At 49.7% G+C, this 21,363-nt stretch overlaps 1 protein-coding gene across 1 annotated transcript; it reads right to left on the bottom strand.

The window, feature by feature from the left end:
- Nucleotides 1–3,524: 3,524 nt before the first annotated feature.
- On the bottom strand, nucleotides 3,525–16,508 carry LOC310692133 (uncharacterized protein). Its single transcript, XM_083472732.1, has 2 exons — nucleotides 16,490–16,508; nucleotides 3,525–5,485 (listed from the first exon to the last, which is right to left on the bottom strand). Exon 2 carries the CDS (start codon nucleotides 5,482–5,484, stop codon nucleotides 4,129–4,131), a length of 1,356 nt encoding a protein of 451 aa, XP_083328858.1. The 5' UTR covers nucleotide 5,485; nucleotides 16,490–16,508; the 3' UTR covers nucleotides 3,525–4,128.
- Between the last annotated feature and the right edge of the window lie 4,855 nt (nucleotides 16,509–21,363).

The raw sequence follows: 21,363 nt of genomic DNA, 5'->3' as shown, positions 1-21,363 counted from the left end.
ATCATAGAATCCTAGAGTTGGAAGAGACCACAAGGGCCATCGAGTCCAACCCCCTGCCAAGCAGGAAACACCATCAGAGCACTCCTGACATATGGTTGTCAAGCCTCTGCTTAAAGACCTCCAAAGTAGGAGACTCCACCACACTCCTTGGCAGCAAATTCCACTGTCAAACAGCTCTTACTGTCAGGAAGTTCTTCCTAATGTTTAGGTGGAATCTTCTTTCTTGTAGTTTGGATCCATTGCTCCGTGTCCGCTTCTCTGGAGCAGCAGAAAACAACCTTTCTCCCTCCTCTATGTGGCATCCTTTTATATATTTGAACATGGCTATCATATCACCCCTTGATATGATATATGAGAGTACCTCTAAACATTTTTTTTTAGAAAAAAAGCACTGCATGTTGCTATGTAGTTGCATTGTTATATACATTCTGGAGGTCCCACAATCGTATCATAAAGTAGTTGTGTTCTGTTATAAACAAAGCACTGCTGCTTGTTGCTTCTTGTTTTCCAACAGATCAGTAGAAAATTTGTGGAGTGTGCAGTGTGAGCAAATTTTTTATTCAGAAAGTGTGGCCCCCAGAAAAAAGCTTGAGAGCCACTGAGTTAAAGCTGCAAGGAATGTGGATTGCCCTCACACTATTGATCACAACCCCTTGCAAACATCTCTTCTGAAAGCCAAATTGCACCCAAACTTCCAAGAAGCATAGCCATTGAATTTTCAAATTACAGTGGTACTTCAGGTTACAGACGCTTCAGGTTATGGACTCCGCTAACCCAGAAATAGTACCTCGGGTTAAGAACTTTGCTTCAGGATGAGAACAGAAATCGCGTGGCAGCAGAGGGAGGCCCCATTAGCTAAAGTGGTGCTTCAGGTTAAGAATAGTTTCAGGTTAAGAACGGACCTCCGGAACGAATTAAGTACTTAACCTGAGGTACCACTGTATAACAACAAATTTTAACTGAACAATTTATATATCCATATTTCACACCTCCCCTCTCTTTGGCGTCCTCTGTATTTCCGTATTGATTTATTAAACAAATTCTGTACCCTTCTGATTTTACCTCTTATATAGTTGTAAAAGTTTAGTCAAAACCTGCCAATGGGTCCAAATCTTTAAACTGCCTTTTTACAGAGTTTAGAAGTGGTTCCCACTCCTTTTTGAAATTGATGTTCCCTCTCTCATGTCTCCTCCCTGTCAGCTTAGCCAGTTCTGTGTAGTCCATAAGCCTGGCTTGCCATCCTTCCTTTGTTGGTGTTTTCTCTGTTTTCCATACTTGTGCTAATAAGATTCTTGCTGCTGTTAAATAAACAACCTCCAATTTCCCTCTCTTATATCATGATCCAAAATTCCGAGCAGGAAAGATTCTGGTTTTTTAACAAAGGGTTTTTCCCAACATTTTTTTCAATTCATTATATATCATTTCCCAATATTCTTTAACCTTCTTGCATTCCTGTCACCTCTTTCCACCCCCCACCCGGCGCATCGTGCAAACCCCAGACCTGTTTTGAATCCAGATCGTGGATCTGTAACCACCTACTGACGACCGCACCACTAGCAATGCGTTCAGAGCCTGAAATAAATCAATAAGAAAGAACTACCACAGCTTAATTTACATGTTTTTATTATTAACAACTTGCACATCATGCGCTTTCCCACGAAGGTAAAGGGACCGACGGTTGCCAGAGGATTTGTACACGAGGGGATCCACTCTGGGGGAAATCCCTACTAAGAAAATATAGCTGTGATGGCTGGAAGGGGGTTACGTCCTGGGTTCGGATCCTGCTCCCCTCCTCCTTATAGTCCAGAGGGAGGTACAGTGGTGCCCCGCAAGACGAATGCCTCACAAGACGGAAAACCCACTAGATGAAAGGGTTTTCCGTTTTTGAGCTGCTTCGCAAGACGATTTTCCCTATGGGCTTGCTTTGCAAGACGAAAACGTCTTGCTAGTGTTCCGATTTTTTTTCGCTCCCCCCCTTTTTCTAAGCCGCTAAGCCGCTAATAGCCTTTTAGCCGCTAAGCCTTTAATAGCCGCTAAACCGCTAATAGCGCTAATCCGCTAATAGGGTTGCTTTGCAAGACGAAAAAACCGCTAGACGAAGAGACTCGCGGAACGGATTAATTTCGTCTTGCGAGGCACCACTGTAAACCTTCTCACCTGTCGGCACCTAAGTGTGAAGCTTTGGAGCAGGGCGTTTTTGCAAACAAACATCTCCCTCTTGCACACTTGGCACATGCTGTGTGAATTAAATCAACTGGGCGGGTGTGTGAGAGAGAGATAATGGATTCCATTCTTCTTATCGTGGGGGAGGACCCTGTTGCAATATTTTAATAAAGATCAGGTTTATGAGCTGCTTTGCTTCTCCATATTCTCTGGTTGGCCTCTGTTATTCTCTCCTACCAATAGGGAACCTATGTAAGGACTCTATATGGGCTCTTGGATAAGGGGGAAAAGGTCAGATTTTGTTTACAACAGATGTGGGGAAAAGGGAGACAGGAACTGGAACAGTTTAATCCCACCTGGAAGGGGCGTGTCAGCCAGCAGAGTGAAGAAATTCACGGCCAGAGCTCTTGTGGGTGTAAAGGACAAGCTAGTCCTACAAATCTAATGCTAATGGGATTTGACGACTGTTTCTTATCTACTGTCCTGGAGAGAGGGAGATTGGGAAAGTCGGGTGGTGGCAAAAGGGGCAGAAATAACCCCCACCTTCCTCTTTGTAAACTGGTAAAACGGTATCCTGCCTCCACAATTCCTGCAAGAAGCAGTGGTAAATCCAGAACACCATTTTGCATCTTTTAGAATAATAATAATAATAATAATAATAATAATAATAATAATAATAATGACAACAACATAACTGCAACTACCCACACATATATCAAAGCGCAAACGTTCCTGTAAGGGCTGCTATTCTGACAGAATCCTAATTCAGGAAGACTCTAGAAAAGAAAAAGTGTGTTTATGTGGGATACAGACCCGGCCCACTCCCGCCAGTGTGGTGTAGTGGTTAAGAGTGGTAGTCACGTAATCTGGGAAACCGGGTTCGTGTCTCCGCTCCTCCACATGCAGCTGCTGGGTGACCTTGGGCCAGTCACACTTCTGTGAAGTCTCTCAGCCCCACTCACCTCACAGAGTGTTTGTTGTGGGGGAGGAAGGGAAAGGAGAATGTTAGCCGCTTTGAGACTCCTGAAGGGGAGTGAAAGGCGGGATATCAAATCCAAACTCTTCTTTTAGGAGGAATCACACCTGTCCCTGACGACAGCATCAGCCTTGTGATTTTCCATTTCCCTGTTCTCCTGGGGCGAGTGGCTAGGGACCCTAGGCGAGCAAAATACCACACAGTGTATTGGCGAGAGCTCTGGGGACTCCCCTTTCCAGGAGGAAGAGAGGGAAACACAAGAACGGTTGCGTTAGCAACACAACATGGAATCAGAAGTGCACCCACATACACACAAGGATGAACTTGCAGCTCTCCAGATGTTGGTGGACTCCATCTCCCATCAGACACCCACCAACGTGTCTGATGGTCAGGGATGATGGGATTTGTAGTCCAGGACCATTTGGAGCGCAACAGGCTCCCCATATCATTTGGGACTGAAAACTGAGCTCCTAGAAGGTCAAATCCACACCACATGGGTTGTTGTTTTCTCTGGAGACATCTCCATGGGGTTTGCTATTTCTACAGAGGAACCCCCAAAGGCTTGGCAAGAACCAGTTCACCCAACCATTCTGGCGGCAAAGGAATTGCCACCTTTTCCAGAGGAACAAAGAGCCTATAAAATGCAACCTGGTCATCAGTTAACTGTACATCTGGGGGTGAACCTTTGCCACACAAGTAATGTTTTCAGGAGGTGGCAAACGGTGACTTCATCCCTGCTGGGCAAGCTTTCGGAAAACTAATTTCCCCCACATGGCTATCAAGGGAGGAAAGTAAACCTCACCCAAACCTCTCTCACATTTTATGCTAAAATCAGCTCTCTAAGCAACCCTATACATGTCTTCTCAGAAGTTGGGTCCAACAGGGCTTCATCCCAGGTGACCAGACCTAGGATGGAGGCCTTCGTAGGCCTCAGGAGCAGAGATTCCTTCCGCCCCTCAAAATGGCTGCCAGAACGTTCTCCCACTCCTTCACGCCGTGCTGGCAATGTAGGCGCAGAGAGCATCTCGGACCCTCTCGGACCTGGCCGCCGGCTTGATGCGGGTGTCCGGTCTCTGGAGAGGCTGCTCAAAAGTGGCGGCCAGCTGCTTGGCCTCGGCCTCCCACGTCTCCTCGTAGGCCTCGCCTTTCTCCTCGCAGATGTTGTGCAGGACGCAGCAGGCCGAGATGAGGCGCGGCAGGTTATCCACCGCGCAGTCGTTGCGGCCCGTCAGGCACCGCCAACGGCCCTTCAGCCGGCTGAAGGCCTCCTCCAAGGGCTCCTGGCACCGGCTCAAGGTGGCGTTGAAGGCCTCCTTGGCGCCGTCCAGGTCTTCTGTGTAGGGCACCATCAGCCACGGGAGGAGAGGGTAGGCCGGTCCGCCCAGGATGACCCTGGGCACAGAGACCCCGTTGATGTCCATGGGGCCCAGGGCAAAGAGAGTCCCTTCCTGGCCTTTGCTGAACAAGGTGGACTTGTTGAAGATCTTGGCTTCGTGCGTCTTCCCTGGCCAGCCAGCACTCAGGTGGGTGAACTTGCCCTGGTGGTCCACCAACGCCTGCAAGGCCATGGAATAGTACCCCTTGGAGTTGACGTACTCCGCTGCCTGGTGCGGCGGGCACAGGATGGGCATGTGTGTGGTGCCCACCACGCCGGCGCAGTTGGGGAAGCCCATCTCCTCAAACCCGGCCATGATGGCCGCCAGGCTGCCGCCCACCGTCACCGTGGCGCGCATCAGAACCCTCTGGATGGCGCGGCACACTTCCAGCACCACTGAGCCGGCGGTGGACCGGCCCACGCCAAACTGATTCCCCACGTCGCGGTAGCAGACGGAAGTGGCCAGCTTCCACAGGGCAATGGCCACCCTCTTCTCCACGCTCAGCGGCACCCGCATCCGCGTCTTCTGGCGCTGCAGGGCGGGCGAGAGGCGGGCGCACAGCTCCAGGAAGGTCGCCTTGCGCATGCGGAAGTTCTGCAGCCACTGGCTGTCGTCCCACGTCTGAAGGACTGTGTGGTCCCACCACTCGGTGCTTCGTGGTCGGGCCCAGAAACGCCTTTCCACCGAACGGAGGCGGCCACCGCGGCGCAACCCGGCGCTGGCGGCTTGCCGGGGCAGCAAGACCTCTTCCTCTCCTCCTTCCTCCTCTTCCTCTTCTTCCTCCTCCTCCTCCGACTCTTCCTCCTCGTCTTCCTCGCCCCCTCGCTGCCCCAGAGAGTGCAGGAACGCCCAGCGGCGCCGGGAGGCGGCTGCGGACGATGCTTCTCCGCTGGCTCTCAAGTACTCCATCATCAGCGCTCCCGACTGCACCACGCACAAGATGGCGGCTTCTTTCTGGGTGGAATCCATGCTTAAAATTAGGAGAGAGGGAAAGGTGGGTGGGCGAGGGGCGAAGGGCGAAATACCAGCTTCCGATTTGGCAACAAAGACACAGAGATTTCTGGCAAGGACAGAGAGAGGTACTCAATCATAAGGAGGAACCCCAGTCCCTCCCTTGGACCTGCGTGAAGGATCCCACAATCCTCAGTGCCAAAAGGCTGCCCACCAGAATGTAGCTGGGTCCTGGGGAGGGGGAAAAAAGGAAATAGAAACACAGAAAAGCAAAACAGAGGCCAAATGTAAGTGATGTTTCTGCGCCCTCTTGTGGGCGGAGGCTGGATGCGTAGCTTGTCGATGGACAAGTCAAAGTTCCAGTGTATCTGAAGAAGTGTGCATGCACACGAAAGCTCATACCAAGAACTAACTTAGTTGGTCTTTAAGGTGCTACCGGAAGGAACTTTTTTATTCCAGTTGGAAAAACGAGTTTGTTTGCTCGAGAGGGCTTTTCCCAGCTAATGATGTAAGGAAAAACTTTTTCAGCAGGGGGCCGGTCCACCGTCCCTCAGACCATGTGGAGGAATGGACTATATTCCGGTGGAGTACAGGATCAGGTTTAAGGTGCTGGTTTTAACCTTCAAAGCCCTATACGGCCTAGGACCCTCGTACCTACAGGACCGCCTCTCCTGGTATGTACCACGGAGGACCTTACGGTCTTCAAATAAAAACATCCTGAAGGTCCCAGGCCACAGGGAGGTTAGGCTGGCCTTAACCAGAGCCAGGGCTTTTTCAGCTGTGGCCCCGATCTGGTGGAACGCTCTGTCCCAAGAGACTACGGCCCTGCAGGACTTGACATCTTTCTGCAGGGCCTGCAAGACAGAGCTATTCCACCAGGCCTTTGGCCAAGGCACAGTCTGACTCCCTCCTTTGGAAATTCTCACAGAACTCTAGCCCAATGGTTGCAATTAATCTGATTTGAATTAATTTTATAATGAAATGATTTTAGAATGTTTTATCATTTTACTGTTGTTAGCCACTCTGAGCCCGGCTTCAGCTGGGGAAGGCGGGATATAAATAAATAAATATTATTATTATTATTATTATTATTATTATTATTATTATTATTATATTTTGGAGAGAGAGAAAATGAACAAATTATTATTATTATTATTATTATTATTATTATTATTATTATTATTATTATTATTATTATATTTTGGAGAGAGAGAAAATGAACAAATTCCTATGCCCTCCAAATAATCCAGAGATGCATTTTAAATAAAAGGACACATTCTACTCATGGAAAAACACACTGATTCCCGGACCGTCCGCGGGCCGGATTGAATTTGGGGGGGGGGGAGGAGATGGTTCTCGTACTTTAAATCTAAGGGTTCCTGTACAGAGGTTGCTGGACTACAAATCCCATCGTGCCTGACCGTTCGCCAGGCTTGCTAGGAGTGATGGGAGCCAGAGACCGCAGCATCTGGAGGGCTACAGGCTGACCACCCCGGCTTTACAGTGCACGCAGAAAAGATTTCAGAAAGCGCAGCTTCTCTCTGTGTGAGTGGCAAGCAGGAGGAGACGCCTATCGATGGCTACTAGCCAGGGTGGCTACTCTCTGCCTCTACACTCATGCTTCCCAGTTGCTGGAAAGTGGAGGGAAGAGGGCTCTGGCACTTGGATTCTAATTGTTGGGTTCCAATTGGGGCACCTGGTTGGCCACTGCGGGAACAGAATGCTGGACCAGGTGAGTCATTGGCCTGATCCAGCAGAGGTTTCCTTATGAAAGGGATGGGAGCCTCATCCTCACCTCTGGTCAACATCAGGATGGCCAAAGGTGGTTCCCTCGCTGCGAGAAGCCAAGTTACAGGGAACCAGACAGAGGGCCTTCTCGGTGGTGGCGCCCTCCCAGCAGATGTCAAAGAGAACAACAACTACCAGACTTTTAGAAGACATCTGAAGGCAGCCCTGTTTAGGGAAGCTTTTAATGTTTGATGCATTAGGTAAAGGGACCCCTGACCATTAGGTCCAGTCGTGGCCGACTCTGGGGTTGCGGCGCTCATCTCACTTTATTGGCCAAGGGAGCCGGCGTACAGCTTCCGGGTCATGTGGCCAGCATGACTAAGCCGCTTCTGGCGAACCAGAGCAGCGCACGGAAACGGCGTTTACCTTCCTGCCGGAGCGGTACCTATTTATCTACTTGCACTTTGACGTGCTTTCGAACTGCTAGGTTGGCAGGAGCAGGGACCGAATAACGGGAGCTCACCCCGTCATGGGGATTCGAACCGCCGACCTTCTGATTGGCAAGTCCTAGGCTCTGTGGTTTAACCCAGAGCCACCTGCGTCCCACAAAAGTCAAGTTGCATTGGCCGGGAATCGAACCCGGGCCTCCCGCGTGGCAGGCGAGAATTCTACCACTGAACCACCAATGCTTCCTTGTTTGATGCGTTACTATATTTTAATATTTTGTTGGAAGCCGCCCAGAGTGGCTGGGGAAGCCCAGCCATATGGGCGGGGTATAAATAAATAATAAATTATTATTATTATTATTATTATTATTATTATTATTATTATTATTACCCTAACAGAGGGGTGGGGAACCGCTGGCTCTCCAGCTCCCATTATCATCAGCCACCGGCCATGTTGGCTGAGGGGATGGAAGTTGTTGTCCAACATTATCTTCAGCAGGCATCCCCAACCTTCGGCCCTCCAGATGTTTTGGACTACAATTCCCATCATCCCTGGCCACTGGTCCTGTTAGCTAGGGATCATGGGAGTTGTAGGCCAAAACAACTGGAGGGTCGCAGGTTGGGGGTCCCTGATGTAGAGGCTCCCCATTGCTATCCTAACACGGTTCTTTCTTGAATGCATAGGTTCCTTAAGATCGGATTGGTTGCCCCATTCGGAATGCTGTCATCCCCGCGTCATTGTCTAATAAGTACGTTTCCGGGCACAATTCAAAGTGTTGGTGCTGACCTTGAAAGCCCTAAACGGCCTCGGTCCAGTATACCTGAAGGAGTGTCTCCACCCCCAGCATTCTGCCCGGACGCTGAGGTCCAGCGCCGAGGGCCTTCTGGTGGTTCCCTCATTGCAAGAAGCAAAGCTACAGGGAACCAGGCAGAGGGCCTTCTTGGTAGTGGCTCCCGCCCTGTGGAATGCCCTCCCATCAGATGTCAAAGCGATAAATAACTACCTGACATTTAGAAGACATCTTAAGGCAGCCCTGTTCAGGGAAGTTTTTAATCTGTGATATTTTACTGTATTTTTGGTTTCTATGGAAGCCGCCCAGAGTGGCTGGGGAAACCAGCCAGATGGGCGGGGTACAAATAATTATTATTATTATTATTATTATTATTATTATTATTATTACCCTAACAGAGGGGTGGGGAACCGCTGGCTCTCCAGCTCCCATTATCATCAGCCACCGGCCATGTTGGCTGAGGGGATGGAAGTTGTTGTCCAACATTATCTTCAGCAGGCATCCCCAACCTTCGGCCCTCCAGATGTTTTGGACTACAATTCCCATCATCCCTGGCCACTGGTCCTGTTAGCTAGGGATCATGGGAGTTGTAGGCCAAAACAACTGGAGGGTCGCAGGTTGGGGGTCCCTGATGTAGAGGCTCCCCATTGCTATCCTAACACGGTTCTTTCTTGAATGCATAGGTTCCTTAAGATCGGATTGGTTGCCCCATTCGGAATGCTGTCATCCCCGCGTCATTGTCTAATAAGTACGTTTCCGGGCACAATTCAAAGTGTTGGTGCTGACCTTGAAAGCCCTAAACGGCCTCGGTCCAGTATACCTGAAGGAGTGTCTCCACCCCCAGCATTCTGCCCGGACGCTGAGGTCCAGCGCCGAGGGCCTTCTGGTGGTTCCCTCATTGCAAGAAGCAAAGCTACAGGGAACCAGGCAGAGGGCCTTCTTGGTAGTGGCTCCCGCCCTGTGGAATGCCCTCCCATCAGATGTCAAAGCGATAAATAACTACCTGACATTTAGAAGACATCTTAAGGCAGCCCTGTTCAGGGAAGTTTTTAATCTGTGATATTTTACTGTATTTTTGGTTTCTATGGAAGCCGCCCAGAGTGGCTGGGGAAACCAGCCAGATGGGCGGGGTACAAATAATTATTATTATTATTATTATTATTATTATTATTATTATTATTACCTCCCTCCTCTGGCTTCCCCTCACCGTCTTGTAGGTAGGTACACACAGGGTAAGATTCACCTATATGAGCAATCTAGATATCTTTGTTCCTGTGCAGAACTGTATGGTATTGGCAGCGCCTCTTTGCTTATGACAAACTGGAGAGTAAGGCAACTGCTCCTGGCCACTGGTAAATTATCTTACACAACATGTAAGCCCCTTGGAAATTCCATCATTCTAGGATGGTGGTTTCCAAACTTTATGGACCTCCTGAAAATTAGTTGAGGGTCTGGGTGGGAACACTTAATATTTTTCCTGCCTGTTGTGGAAGGTGTAATGCCCGTTGCTAATTAATGCTTCTCTCATTTCTTACAGCGTATTTTATTGCACCAGACCCTGAAATTAGGACGCAATAAAATACCATATGAGAAATAAGAGAATTAAAAATAAATACAATAATTTAATGCGGACACGCCATGGACCATCGGAACGAAGCTCGTGGACCACTGGTGGCTTAGAGACCATTTTGGGAACCCATGTTCTATTCTTTGTATATACGGTGCCATCCTGGCAACATTGCAGGGGACGGACACTCTCTTCTTGGCCCTGGTCTCCACCTGCAATGCAGGCAGTGCGGGATTTATGTATAAGCTAAACAAGCTATAGCTTAGGGCCCCATTCTCTTGGGCGTCCCCCCCAAAATTAAAGAAAAAAACCTGGATGTACATTTCCAAAGATAAAAAACAAATAAATTAAAACCTACATACAGCTACGGTGTTTTGTGTTGTACCTATGAGGTCCATAAATTACTATATAGCATATATTCCAACACAAAAAACAGTGACAATTTGTTGTTGGCAAAGGACAGCTGGACATATAAAGGGCCCCATTACCTTCAGTAGCTGAGGGCCACATCAAACCTAAATCTGGCCCTGAATGCCGGGGAACAATCATACTGATCTTCCTTACAGGGGTGTTGTGAAGGGCCTTAGATACTGCAAAGCGCTATATTTACAGATACTGTTTGGAGCTGCCCTACTTATCATCAATATTATTATCACCCTCCTATAATAATTGCAATGACTTTTGGGGGGGGCAACACGGTTTAAAAAACAAAACAAAACAAGACCTGGTTCTACTACGGTTCAAAACCCCTTCTTTCTCTCCCCCCGCCTCGCCTCCCCTTTCCATCACCCGCCCTCCTGCAAATTTCCAGTAATGGTTACAAAGAATTTGAACAAACCTGTTTTGGGGTTTTTTTTTCCTGCTGTCGCTGAGTCGATCGCCTTGCAAGCGGGGCTGATGATTTGGGGGCACAGAAGGGGCGGGGAGATAAGAGGCAGCGGAAATGAAGGAGCGAAGCTGAACTATCTGGGGTTGGGGAGGGGGGGGGAATAAAAAAGCGCCGGCAACTAGAGGGTTAACACGACCCTTTACAATAACAACAGAATGAAGCATAAAGGAAAGGCGTGGGAGTGCAAAGCGTTGGAACGTTCAGTTTCCCTCCCGGCCAATCAGCTTCGCCAGCCCCGCGCGAGTCTTTTCTTTTGTTCTCTGAATGGGGCCTTGCTACAAAATGAGTGCGAGGAAAGAGCCGGAAATGCAAAGCAGGAGCCGAACGACGCGACGCCATTGGCCGGCGGAGTCCCCGCCTTTCCTCTCCGACGAGCAGAGAACGAATAGCGTTCGACTGTCCCACAAGCCGAGGTTCCATGGTGTAATGGTTAGCACTCTGGACTCTGAATCCAGCGATCCGAGTTCAAATCTCGGTGGGACCTTTCCGTTTTGTCATTTCATATTAATTCCCTGCCTGAAAGCTGTAAAGGAAACATTTAGGGGGAGTTTAAACAAAAGAATGTAAGGAAAGCCTGGATGGAGCAGACCTTCCACGATACTGTAGAATGATGGGTTAATTTAATATTACAATTCCTCTCTTGATCCTGGAAGGGCACTTATAATGGATCACAAACAGGTCAAACCAACCTTGTTGTTGCAGTTTAGTTGTTTAGTTGTGTCGGACTCTTCGTGACCCCCTGGACCAGAGCAGGCCAGGCCCTCCTGTCTTCCACTGCCTCCCACAGTTTGGTCTAACTCATGCTGGTAGCTTTGAGAACACTGTCCCACCATCTCGTCCTCCGTCGTCCCCTTCTACTTGTGCCTTCCATCTTTCCCAACATCAGGGTCTTTTCCAGGGAGTCTTCTCTTCTCACGAGGTGGCCAAAGTCTTGGAGTCTCAGCTTCAGGATCTGTCCTTCCAGTGAGCACTCAGGGCTGATTTCCTTCAGAATGGAGAGGTTGGATCTTCTTGCAGTCCATGGGACTCTCAAGAGTCTCCTCCAGCACCAGAATTCAACAGCATCCATCAGCCTTCTTTATGGTCCAGCTCTCACTTCCGTACATCACTACCGGGAAAACCATAGCTTTAACTATACGGACCTTTGTTGGCAAGATGACGTCTCTGCCTTTTAAGATGCTGTCTAGGTTTGTCATCGCTTTTCTCCCAAGGAGCAGGCGTCTTACAATTTCGTGACTGCTGTCACCATCTGCAGTGATCGTGGAGCCCAAGAAAGTAAAATCTCTCACTGCCTCCATTTCTTCCCCTTCTATTTGCCAGGAGGTGATGGGCCCAGTGGCCATGATCTTCGTTTTTTTTGATGTTGAGCTTCAGACCATATTTTGCACTCTCCTCTTTCACCCTCATTAAAAGGTTCTTTAATTCCTCCTCACTTTCTGCCATCAAAGTTGTGTTATCTGCATATCTGAGCCCTTCAAATCTTTTGGACTACAATTCCCAGCAGCAGCAGCGAGCACAGGTGGGGTGGAAGTGGAATTGGGGATGATGGGAGGTTGGAGATAAATTAAATAAATAACGATTCCTGGTGCCCGTTTTGGTTATGCATTTCTTTAATGACTGATTGATGGTGCACACACTTCTCCCCTTTCTCAATGGATTACCGTATTTTTCGCTCTATAAGACACACCAGACCACAAGACGCACCTAGTTTTTGGAGGAGGAAAACAAGGAAAAAAAATATTCTGAATCTCAGAAGCCAGAACAGCAAGAGAGATCGCTGCGCAGTGAAAGCAGCAATCCCTCTTGCTGTTCTGGCTTCTGGGATAGCTGCGCAGCCTGCATTCGCTCCATAAGACGCACAGACATTTCCCCTTACTTTTTAGGAGAGAAAAAGTGAGTCTTATAAAGCAAAAAATACGGTAGTTTAGGCTGAGAGGCAGCAACTGGCCCAGTGTCACCCAGCGAGCTTCATGGCCGAGTACTCAAACTCTGGTCTCCCAGGGCCTGTAGTTGGACGCTCTAACCACTACACCACACTGTCTCTAGTGGGGTGCAAAGGGAGGAGATCAACACTAGGTGGAGCCAGAGCCAATGACATGACCAACCATGGCCGATGGCAGCAGAGCCAACCGACTGCTAGTTTTGTCCCGCATCCTCATCCCTTGTTGAGTTATGCAATGGTGGCATCACTGAGCCTAAGGAGGAGGGAGCAGGCAAGCAGGGCGATTCCATCAACGGCGTCTCTGAAAATATTTACACATCACTTGGGAAGACAGGCGAACAAATGCCAGTGTAGTGGAAGAAGCAAAGATCACCAGCGTCGAAGCGATGATTCTTCAACATCTACTTCGTCAGACTGGTCATGTTGTGCGGATGCCTGATTATCGTCTTCCAAAGCAACTACAGTGGTACCTCGGGTTACAGACACTTCAGGTTACAGGCTCTGCGAACCCAGAAATAGTACCTCGGGCTAAGAACTTTGCTTCAGGATGAGAACAGAAATCGTGCTCCGGCGGCGTGGCAGCAGCAGCAGGAGGCCCCATTAGCTAAAGTGGTGCTTCAGGTTAAGAACGGACCTCCAGAACGAATTAAGTTCTTAACCCGAGGTACCACTGTACTCTATTTCCAACTTTAAAATGTTAAACGTAATGGTCAACATAAGAGGTTTAAAGACTGTCTCAAGCCAAACCTAAAAAAAAGTAGCATAAACACCGACAACTGGGAAACACTGGCCTCCGAGCGCTCCAGTTGAGAACAGCCTTGACCAAAGGTGTCATGGGCTTTGAAGACACTCGAACTCAGGACTCAAGAAAGAAATGTGCTAAGAGGAAGGCACGCTTGGCAAATCCACACCATGATCAACTCCCGCCCAGAAACCAACGTCCCCACTGTGGAAGGACGTGTGGGTCCAGAATTGGCCTCCACAGTCACTTATGGACTCATTGTTAAAACCGTGTTTATGGAAGACAATCTTATTTGGCCTAACATTTGTTTAAAAACCTGAAGCATTTTTGTTAGGGATTGTAGGAAAAGACCTGCCAAGGAAACTGAAAAATATCTTTATGTATGCAACAACGGCGGCAAGAGTTTTAATAGCACAAGGATGGAAGAACGAGGAAACCCCGACTAAAGAACTATGGCAAGAGAAATTGATGGACTATGCAGAATTGGCAAAATTGACACATAAACTACACGACAAGGATAACTGTGACTTTAAAGATGAATGGGAACCCTTTACAAAGTATTTTTTTAAAAAACAAAATGAACTGGACTCCTTGGCAGGTTTTGAATAAACATTCACAAATGATAATATTCATATAGATAAATTAAGGATCTGTACAGTTTTGTAACAGGCAGAAAATAACATATGTTGACAAACCAGGGAGAGGAGCTGAGGGAAGTCTGGGGGGGGTCATGTTTTGGGGGAGGGGGGAGGGAAAAATAGGGGCGGAATTTAAGGATGATATGTTTTTTTATAAAATGTGAAGTTGAAATTACTAATAAAAAAGAAGACAATCTTACTTGGCTATGAGTGATTGTCAAAGAAGAAGAAGTTGGACGCTCTAACCCAGCCTTCCTCAGCCTCGGCCCTCCAGATGTTTTCGGCCTACAACTCCCATGATCCCTAGCTAGCAGGACCAGTGGCCAGGGATGATGGGAACTGTAGTCTCAAAACATCTGGAGGACCGAGTTTGAGGAAGCCTCTAACCACTACACCACACTGTCTCTAGCAGGGTGCAAAGGCAGGAGACCAACACTGGGTGGAGCCAGAGCTAAGGACAAGACCAACCACGGCTGACGGCAGGCAGAGACAACCGACTGCTAGTTTTGTCCCCGCATTCTCATCCCTTCTTGAGTTATGCAAGGGCGGCATCATTGAGGCTGTATTTCTTTTATTGTTGTTGACCGCTCTGAGCCCGGCTTCGGCTGGGGAGGGCGGGATGTAAATAAAATTTTATTATTATTTATTAAGGAGGAGGGAGCAGGCAGGTAGACGATCTTTGGGGTGCATATAGGTAAGGTTAGGCACAGTGGCGTAGCGTGGGTTGTCAGCACCCGGGGCAAGGCAAGTAATTTGCACCCCCTAACCTGTGGATTTGCGCCCCCTAACCCGTGGATTTGCGCCCCCTAACCCCCAGATGTTGTGCCCGGTGCGGCCGGCCCCCCCTGCACCCCCCACGCTACGCCACTGGTTAGGGAGGCAGCTTAACCTGTTCTTAACCTGAAGCACCACTTTAGCTAATGTGGCCTCCTGCTGCCACCGCACCGCCGGAGCACAATTTCTGTTCTCATCCTGCAGCAAAGTAGAGACATCGCCTTGCCAACAAAGGTCCGTATAGTTAAAGCTGTGGTTTTCCCAGTAGTGATGTATGGAAGTGAGAGCTGGACCATAAAGAAGGCTGATCGCCAAAGAATTGATGCTTTTGAATTCTGGTGCTGGAGGAGACTCTTGAGAGTCCCATGGTCTGCAAGAAGATAAAACCTATCCATTCTGAAGGAAATCAGCCCTGAGTGCTCACTGGAAGGACAGATCCTGAAGCTGAGGCTCCAAGACTTTGGCCACCTCATGAGAAGAGAAGACTCCCTGGGAAAGACCCTGATGTTGGGAAAGATGGAGGGCACAAGGAAAAGGGGACGACAGAGGACGAGATGGTGGGACAGTGTTCTCGAAGCTACCAGCATGAGTTTGACCAAACTGCTGGAGGCAGTGGAAGACAGGAGGGCCTGGCCTGCGCTGGTCCATGGGGTCACGAAGAGTCGGACATGACTAAACGACAACAAGGCAGGCAGCTGGGGGCAGGCTGAGGCTGGTGGGGCAGAAGCCCCATTCTCCCCATTGGGGAAGTCTCCAGCGCCTTACAAGTTCACTGGGCAAGGAGGAAGAGGGAGAGAGATATTGGGGTGAGGGGAGAAGAGAAGGAAGTGGCGGAGGAAGGAAAAGCTTCAGGGAAGAGTGTCACTCTCTGTCTGTCCTACCTCACAGGGTTGTTGTGGGGGATTAAATGAAGAAGGGCATAAAAATAAAGCACTCTGCAGGAACTAGCACATTTAGGCGACTGCCTTTCCAGGAGGAAAATTAGCTGAGAGATCCAGTCACAGCAGGTCTCTCAGAGACACTTGATCACCATGAGAAAGTGCGAGGGAGGAGTTTCTCCTGGGGGCAGGGAAGAGCAGCGCATGCCAACTTTTGAAATTTCAGTGGATTTCAATAAATAAACTGGAGCGGATTTAAGGTGCAATCGAGATAAGAAGAAGCCTGTTCAGCAAAGGGCAGATATGTGCAAACACAGGAAGCTGTGGTTTAGGTGTTCTCTCGGCAGGAGATTAAGATGGCAAGGCGATTGCTAAGCAAAGTGGGGTTCAAGCTGGGACTTGAAGGAAGGAAGGACGATGGTGGACTGCCAGGGCCAGATTTAGGTTTGATGTGGCCCTAAGCTACTGAAGGTAATGGGGCCCTTTATATGTCCAGCTGTCCTTTGTCAACAACAAATTGTCGCTGTTTTTTGGGTTGAATATATGCTATACAGTGGTACCTCCAGTTACATATGCTTCAGGTTACAGACGCTTCAGGTTACAGACTCCGCTAACCCAGAAATAGTACCTCGGCTTAAGAACTTTGCTTCAGGATGAGAACAGAAATCGTACTCCGGCGGTGCGGTGGCAGCAGGAGGCCCCATTAGCTAAAGTGGTGCTTCAGGATAAGAACAGTTTCAGGTTAAGAACAGACCTCCGGAACGAATTAAGTACTTAACCCGAAGTACCACTGTATGGTCATTTATGGACCTCATAGGTATCTAAAGCCATTTGCCCATGTTGCCATGCAACTAGTCCATGCAGGATGTAGGCACCCTATATATAAAAAGGTAAAGGACCCCTGACAGTTAAGTCCAGCCACGAACAACTCTGGGGTTGTGGTGCTCATCTTGCTTTACTGGCCGAGGGAGCCGACGTTTGTCCGCAGACAGTTTTTCCGGGTCATGTGGCCAGCATGACTAAGCCACTTCTGGTGAAACCAGAGCTGCTCACGGAAACGCCGTTTACCTTCCCACCTGAGCGGTACAAAAAATGTTCTCGATGCTCTTCAGTGGAGTTCTATGAACATCTGGAATTCCAGGTTGGGTTTGACTTTGCCAGGCTCCTTCTGTGTCACGTTCCTCTTGCACGTTCCGGTATTTCCAAACAACACCTTTGTTTCCATTTCACAATGTTCTTTGGAAACCCAAGGTAGCTGGATTCTATTGTCTTCTCCTCCCAAACAAACAAGAGCTTATAGTCCGTGGTGAATGTGTCTCATCCACAGTGATTTTTCAAACCACCGGCTTTCAAATATAGGAACATAATATAAGAGCCTGCAGGATCAGGCCAATGGCCCATCGAGTCCAGCATCCTGTGCCCAACCAGATGCCTGTGGGGAAACCTGCAATCAGGATTCGAACTCAAGACCCCCCTCTCCTCCTCTGGTTTCCCAGCAACTGATATTCAAAAGCTTTGCTGCCTCCAACTCTAGAGGGAGAGCTGCAGCTATGGGATCTGAAGATCATATGTGTTAAAAGGGAACAGACAGTGTTGTTTTCCCCCCACGAATGAAGCAGCAATAGCACCTGAGGCTTAATGGACCCCTAGCCATTATGGTCAGCTTTGCAACAGGTGTCGATGAAATATTAGTAATATTTGTTCCAGGCGTCAGGGAGATAGCGGAGCAGAGAGCCTGAAGCTGGCACTTGTGAGCAAACCTCTGGGTTGCGTGGCGAGTCCCCCCCCCCCAGTGGAAATAATGACACATGCCACAATTATTAAGGTTAATGGGCTAAATAAGGCCACAACTTTATTGGTTACAGGTGATGAGCGGTATTGGCTTAGGCATTGGTCCTAACCGACCATATCCGACTTCAGCCCGTCCGCTTGAAGTCCGGGAAGGGTTAACCACCAGTAGGAGGAGTCCTGTTGATGCACATCAACTAGGAACTCCCCCGGGGTCACCGATAGGGGGCGTGCCTTAGGCCCCCACCTCCCCAAGCTTTGGACAGGGCCATGCCCCACCGAATCTTTTATCGGACTACCCTTCAATATGCAGGGCAGGTGATGGCGCTACCTCCCCTCTTCCATCTACAGAACAATACCAATGCCTAACCGCCGATACCCAGAAAGTTGTGACAATTTGCTACAAGGCAGGTGAAAACCAAGTAAAGGTAAAGGTAAAGGGACCCCTGAGCATTAGGTTGAGTCGTGGCCGACTCTGGGGTTGCGGCACTCATCTCACTTTATTGGCCGAGGGACCTGGCGTACAGCTTCCAGGTCATGTGGCCAGCATGACTAAGCCGCTTCTGGCGAACCAGAGCAGCGCACGGAAATGCCGTTTACCTTCCCGCCGGAGCGGTACCTATTTATCTACTTGCACTTTGACATGCTTTCGAACTGCTAGGTTGGCAGGAGCAGGGACCGAGCAGCGGGAGCTCACCCCGTGGCGGGGATTCGAACCGCCAACCTTCTGATCGGCAAGTCCTAGGCTCTGTGGTTTAACCCACAGCACCACCCGCGTCCCGAAAACCAGGTGGCCAATTTGCCAAGTGGAAAAATTCCTAACACGCCAACCTCAACGGCGACCAACCGAGGTCCATAGCAAGGTCAAGGAACGGAAACTTTATAGGGCAGGAAAAGCAGGAACAGCTGGCAGGCGGCAAAGAGGGAGATCCCGGCTGCGTCCCGCTTTAAATAAGGCAGGCCACACCCCCATGGACGTGGGTGGCGCTGTGGGTTAAACCACAGAGACTAGGACTCTGTGTCGGGCTTAGTCATGCTGGCCACGTGACCTGGAAGCTGTACGCCGGTTCCCTTGGCCAATAAAGCGAGATGAGTGCCGCAACCCCAGAGTCTGCTGCGACTGGACCTAATGGTCAGGGGTCCCTTTACCCTTTACCTTCTTACACCCCCAGAGCTGGCCGATTGGCTGGCCAGAAGGTGACGCGGCCTGGGTTCCGGCCACCGCAGGCATGGTGGGGCCACGAAGCCCGCAACCCCACCTCCTCCGTAGGGCGGAAGTGGCTTTGCCTGACCCAAAATGCAACGCCAAGGACAGCAGAGAAGTCCAGGTGAGATCCAGCAGACCTCAGCAAAGCTGATCACCTTCCAGATGTTTTGAGTATGACTCCCATCCAGTTCCAACATCTGGAGGGCAGCAAGTTGCCGCTTTTCTGCTGTGTCACGCTCTTGTTCTCCATCTGCTGGGCCAGTGAGTCACGCAGCTTGGGCAGCTGGAGTGTGAAGAAACGCCCGGCGGCAGCCGCGTTTCACGTGTCCTTGGGTGTGGAAGGAATTGAGCAAGAGGAGGCTTCTGTGGCCCCAGGGTTGCGTCGGATGGGATCCGAACTACGTTGGTGCAACCAGACAACGTGTCTTTTTGCGAGCCGAACATCCGCAGGTTAAAGGCCACGAATTGAACGACCTACTTCCTCGGGAATAATAATAATAATAATAATAATAATAATAATAATAATAATAATAATAATAATAATTTATTTGTACCCCGCCCATCTGGCTGGGTTTCCCCAGCCACTCTGGGCGGCTTCCACAGGGACCAAAAATACAGTAAAATGTCACACATTAAAAACTTCCCTGAACAGGGCTGCCTTAAGATGTCTTCTGAATGTCAGGTAGTTGTTTATCGCTTTGACATCTGGTGGGAGGGTGTTCCACGGGGTGGGCGCCATTACCGAGAAGGCCCTCTGCCTGGTTCCCTGTAGCTTTGCTTCTCGCAACGAGGGAACCGCCAGAAGGCCCTCAGCGCTGGACCTCAGAATGTCTTGCGCCGAATCTGCTCCCCTTTGCACAAGCTTCGGAAACGTAGGTGTTATGTACTGAGTTGAACAGGATCCAAAATCATAGCTGTCAACTGTCCCTTATTTGGTGGGAAAGTCCCTTATCCCAGCGCCGTGTCCCGCTGCTGTCCCTTACTGATGATGTCCCTTAAATTTCCCGGGTTTCAAAGGAAGCAGCTCCTCTCCCTCCCTCCCTGCCGGCCAGGGAGGAGGGAGGCTCCAACTGGGTTGCTTGGCTGCGTTGCTCACCCAATAAGGAGTCTGGGAACAACTGGGGGGTGGAGCTTGCATGCCTTGTGCCGATCAAATCGGCCGCGTTTTCTGGGGACTCGCCTTTGCTCAGCGCTTCCCAGCGGAGAGGGGACGGTGGTTTTCCTTGCTGCATCCCCTTTGCCGGGTTGCTGTGCTGTGGGAACCACCGCTTGAGGCTTCGTTTGGCTGCTGGCTGGACTTTCTGCCTTTGGCTCGGAGGGGCTCAGAAGTTGAACATACCTGTGCTTGGAAAATCCCTTATTTTGGCTGCTGATCCCTTATTTTCGAGGCTGCTGGTCCCTTATTTTCAAATCTGTAAGTTGACAGCTATGTCCAAAATGCAGCAGTCTGATTGGTCCTAGAACAATAGGATTCAGAATGCAGCAGTATGATTGGTCCGCAGGAGCCACCCAATCCAGCTCCAGGTGGAAGTGAATCCGCAACCTGTTTGGCCTACAGGATAATCCCGGAATTAGCCAATCACGTGCGGCCCATTGTGTAAATAATGTATATAAAGCAGATATTTGGGGGGAACTTTCATTCCTCACTACTATGAGCTGAATAAAGAGCATGAAATCCACACTCAACTGAGTATATTTCAGTAGGAATCATCCAGTCTGACGTCCTGAGAAGCTGAAGGTTGGGAGATTTGGGAGAGAAAGGAAAAGAAACCTTATTCACACAGCAAATAGTTAGACTGTGGAACTCACTGCCACAGGAGGCTGTGATGGCAATGCTCCACCTCCACAGACAGGCAGCAACACTTCTGAATACCAGTTGCTGGAAACCGCAACTTTACCTTTTTAGTATAGCATGAGAAAGCTTGACTGCAATTTTCTTTCAAGATCAAACCAGTATTATTTTGATCCGTTGCTGGGGGGCGGCCCTAGAAGGCGTGGGGCCCATAGGCCGGTTTCTTCTCTTTCTATTTGGTAATCCGGCACGGTGAACAAGACTGGAGCAGGGAGGGATGTGGCCTGGGGCAGGATCCAAGGGCCAGGTTGAGAGGCCTCAGGGGCCGCGTTTAGCCCTCTTAGCAAAGCTAGGTGGCATAGCTGTCAACCGTCCCGTATTTGCTGGGAAACTCCCTTATCCCAGCGCTGTGTCCCGCTGCTGTCCCTTATTGATGATGTCCCTTAAATTTCCCAGGTTTCAAAGGAAGCAGCTCCTCTCCCTCCCTCCCTGCCGGCCAGGGAGGAGGGAGGCTCCAGCTGTGTTGCTTGGCTGCCTGGCCCGCCCCCCTCCGGCCTCCTTTCACCAGCCTCGGCCCCTGGGAGCCCCTCCCTGCTGGGACTGGCGGGAGCCTCGGGCCCTTCCGCCGCCATCCTCCTCGCAGCCGCCAAACTGAGTGTCTTTGTCTGGGGCCTCCCCTCTGCCCGTCGCTGCCGCTCCTGCTCCCGCTAGGCCG

This window comes from Podarcis liolepis, assembly GCF_965112155.1.
Source record: "Podarcis liolepis genome assembly, chromosome: 13".
Classification (NCBI taxonomy): Eukaryota; Metazoa; Chordata; class Lepidosauria; order Squamata; family Lacertidae; genus Podarcis; species Podarcis liolepis.
Note: the sequence above shows the minus strand (reverse complement) of the source record. Positions and strands in the feature narration are given on the sequence as shown.

Excerpts from the sequence above, each read along its gene's own strand:
- LOC310692133 (XM_083472732.1), bottom strand. The coding sequence starts at position 5,484 with ATGGATTCCACCCAGAAAGAAGCCGCCATCTTGTGCGTGGTGCAGTCG.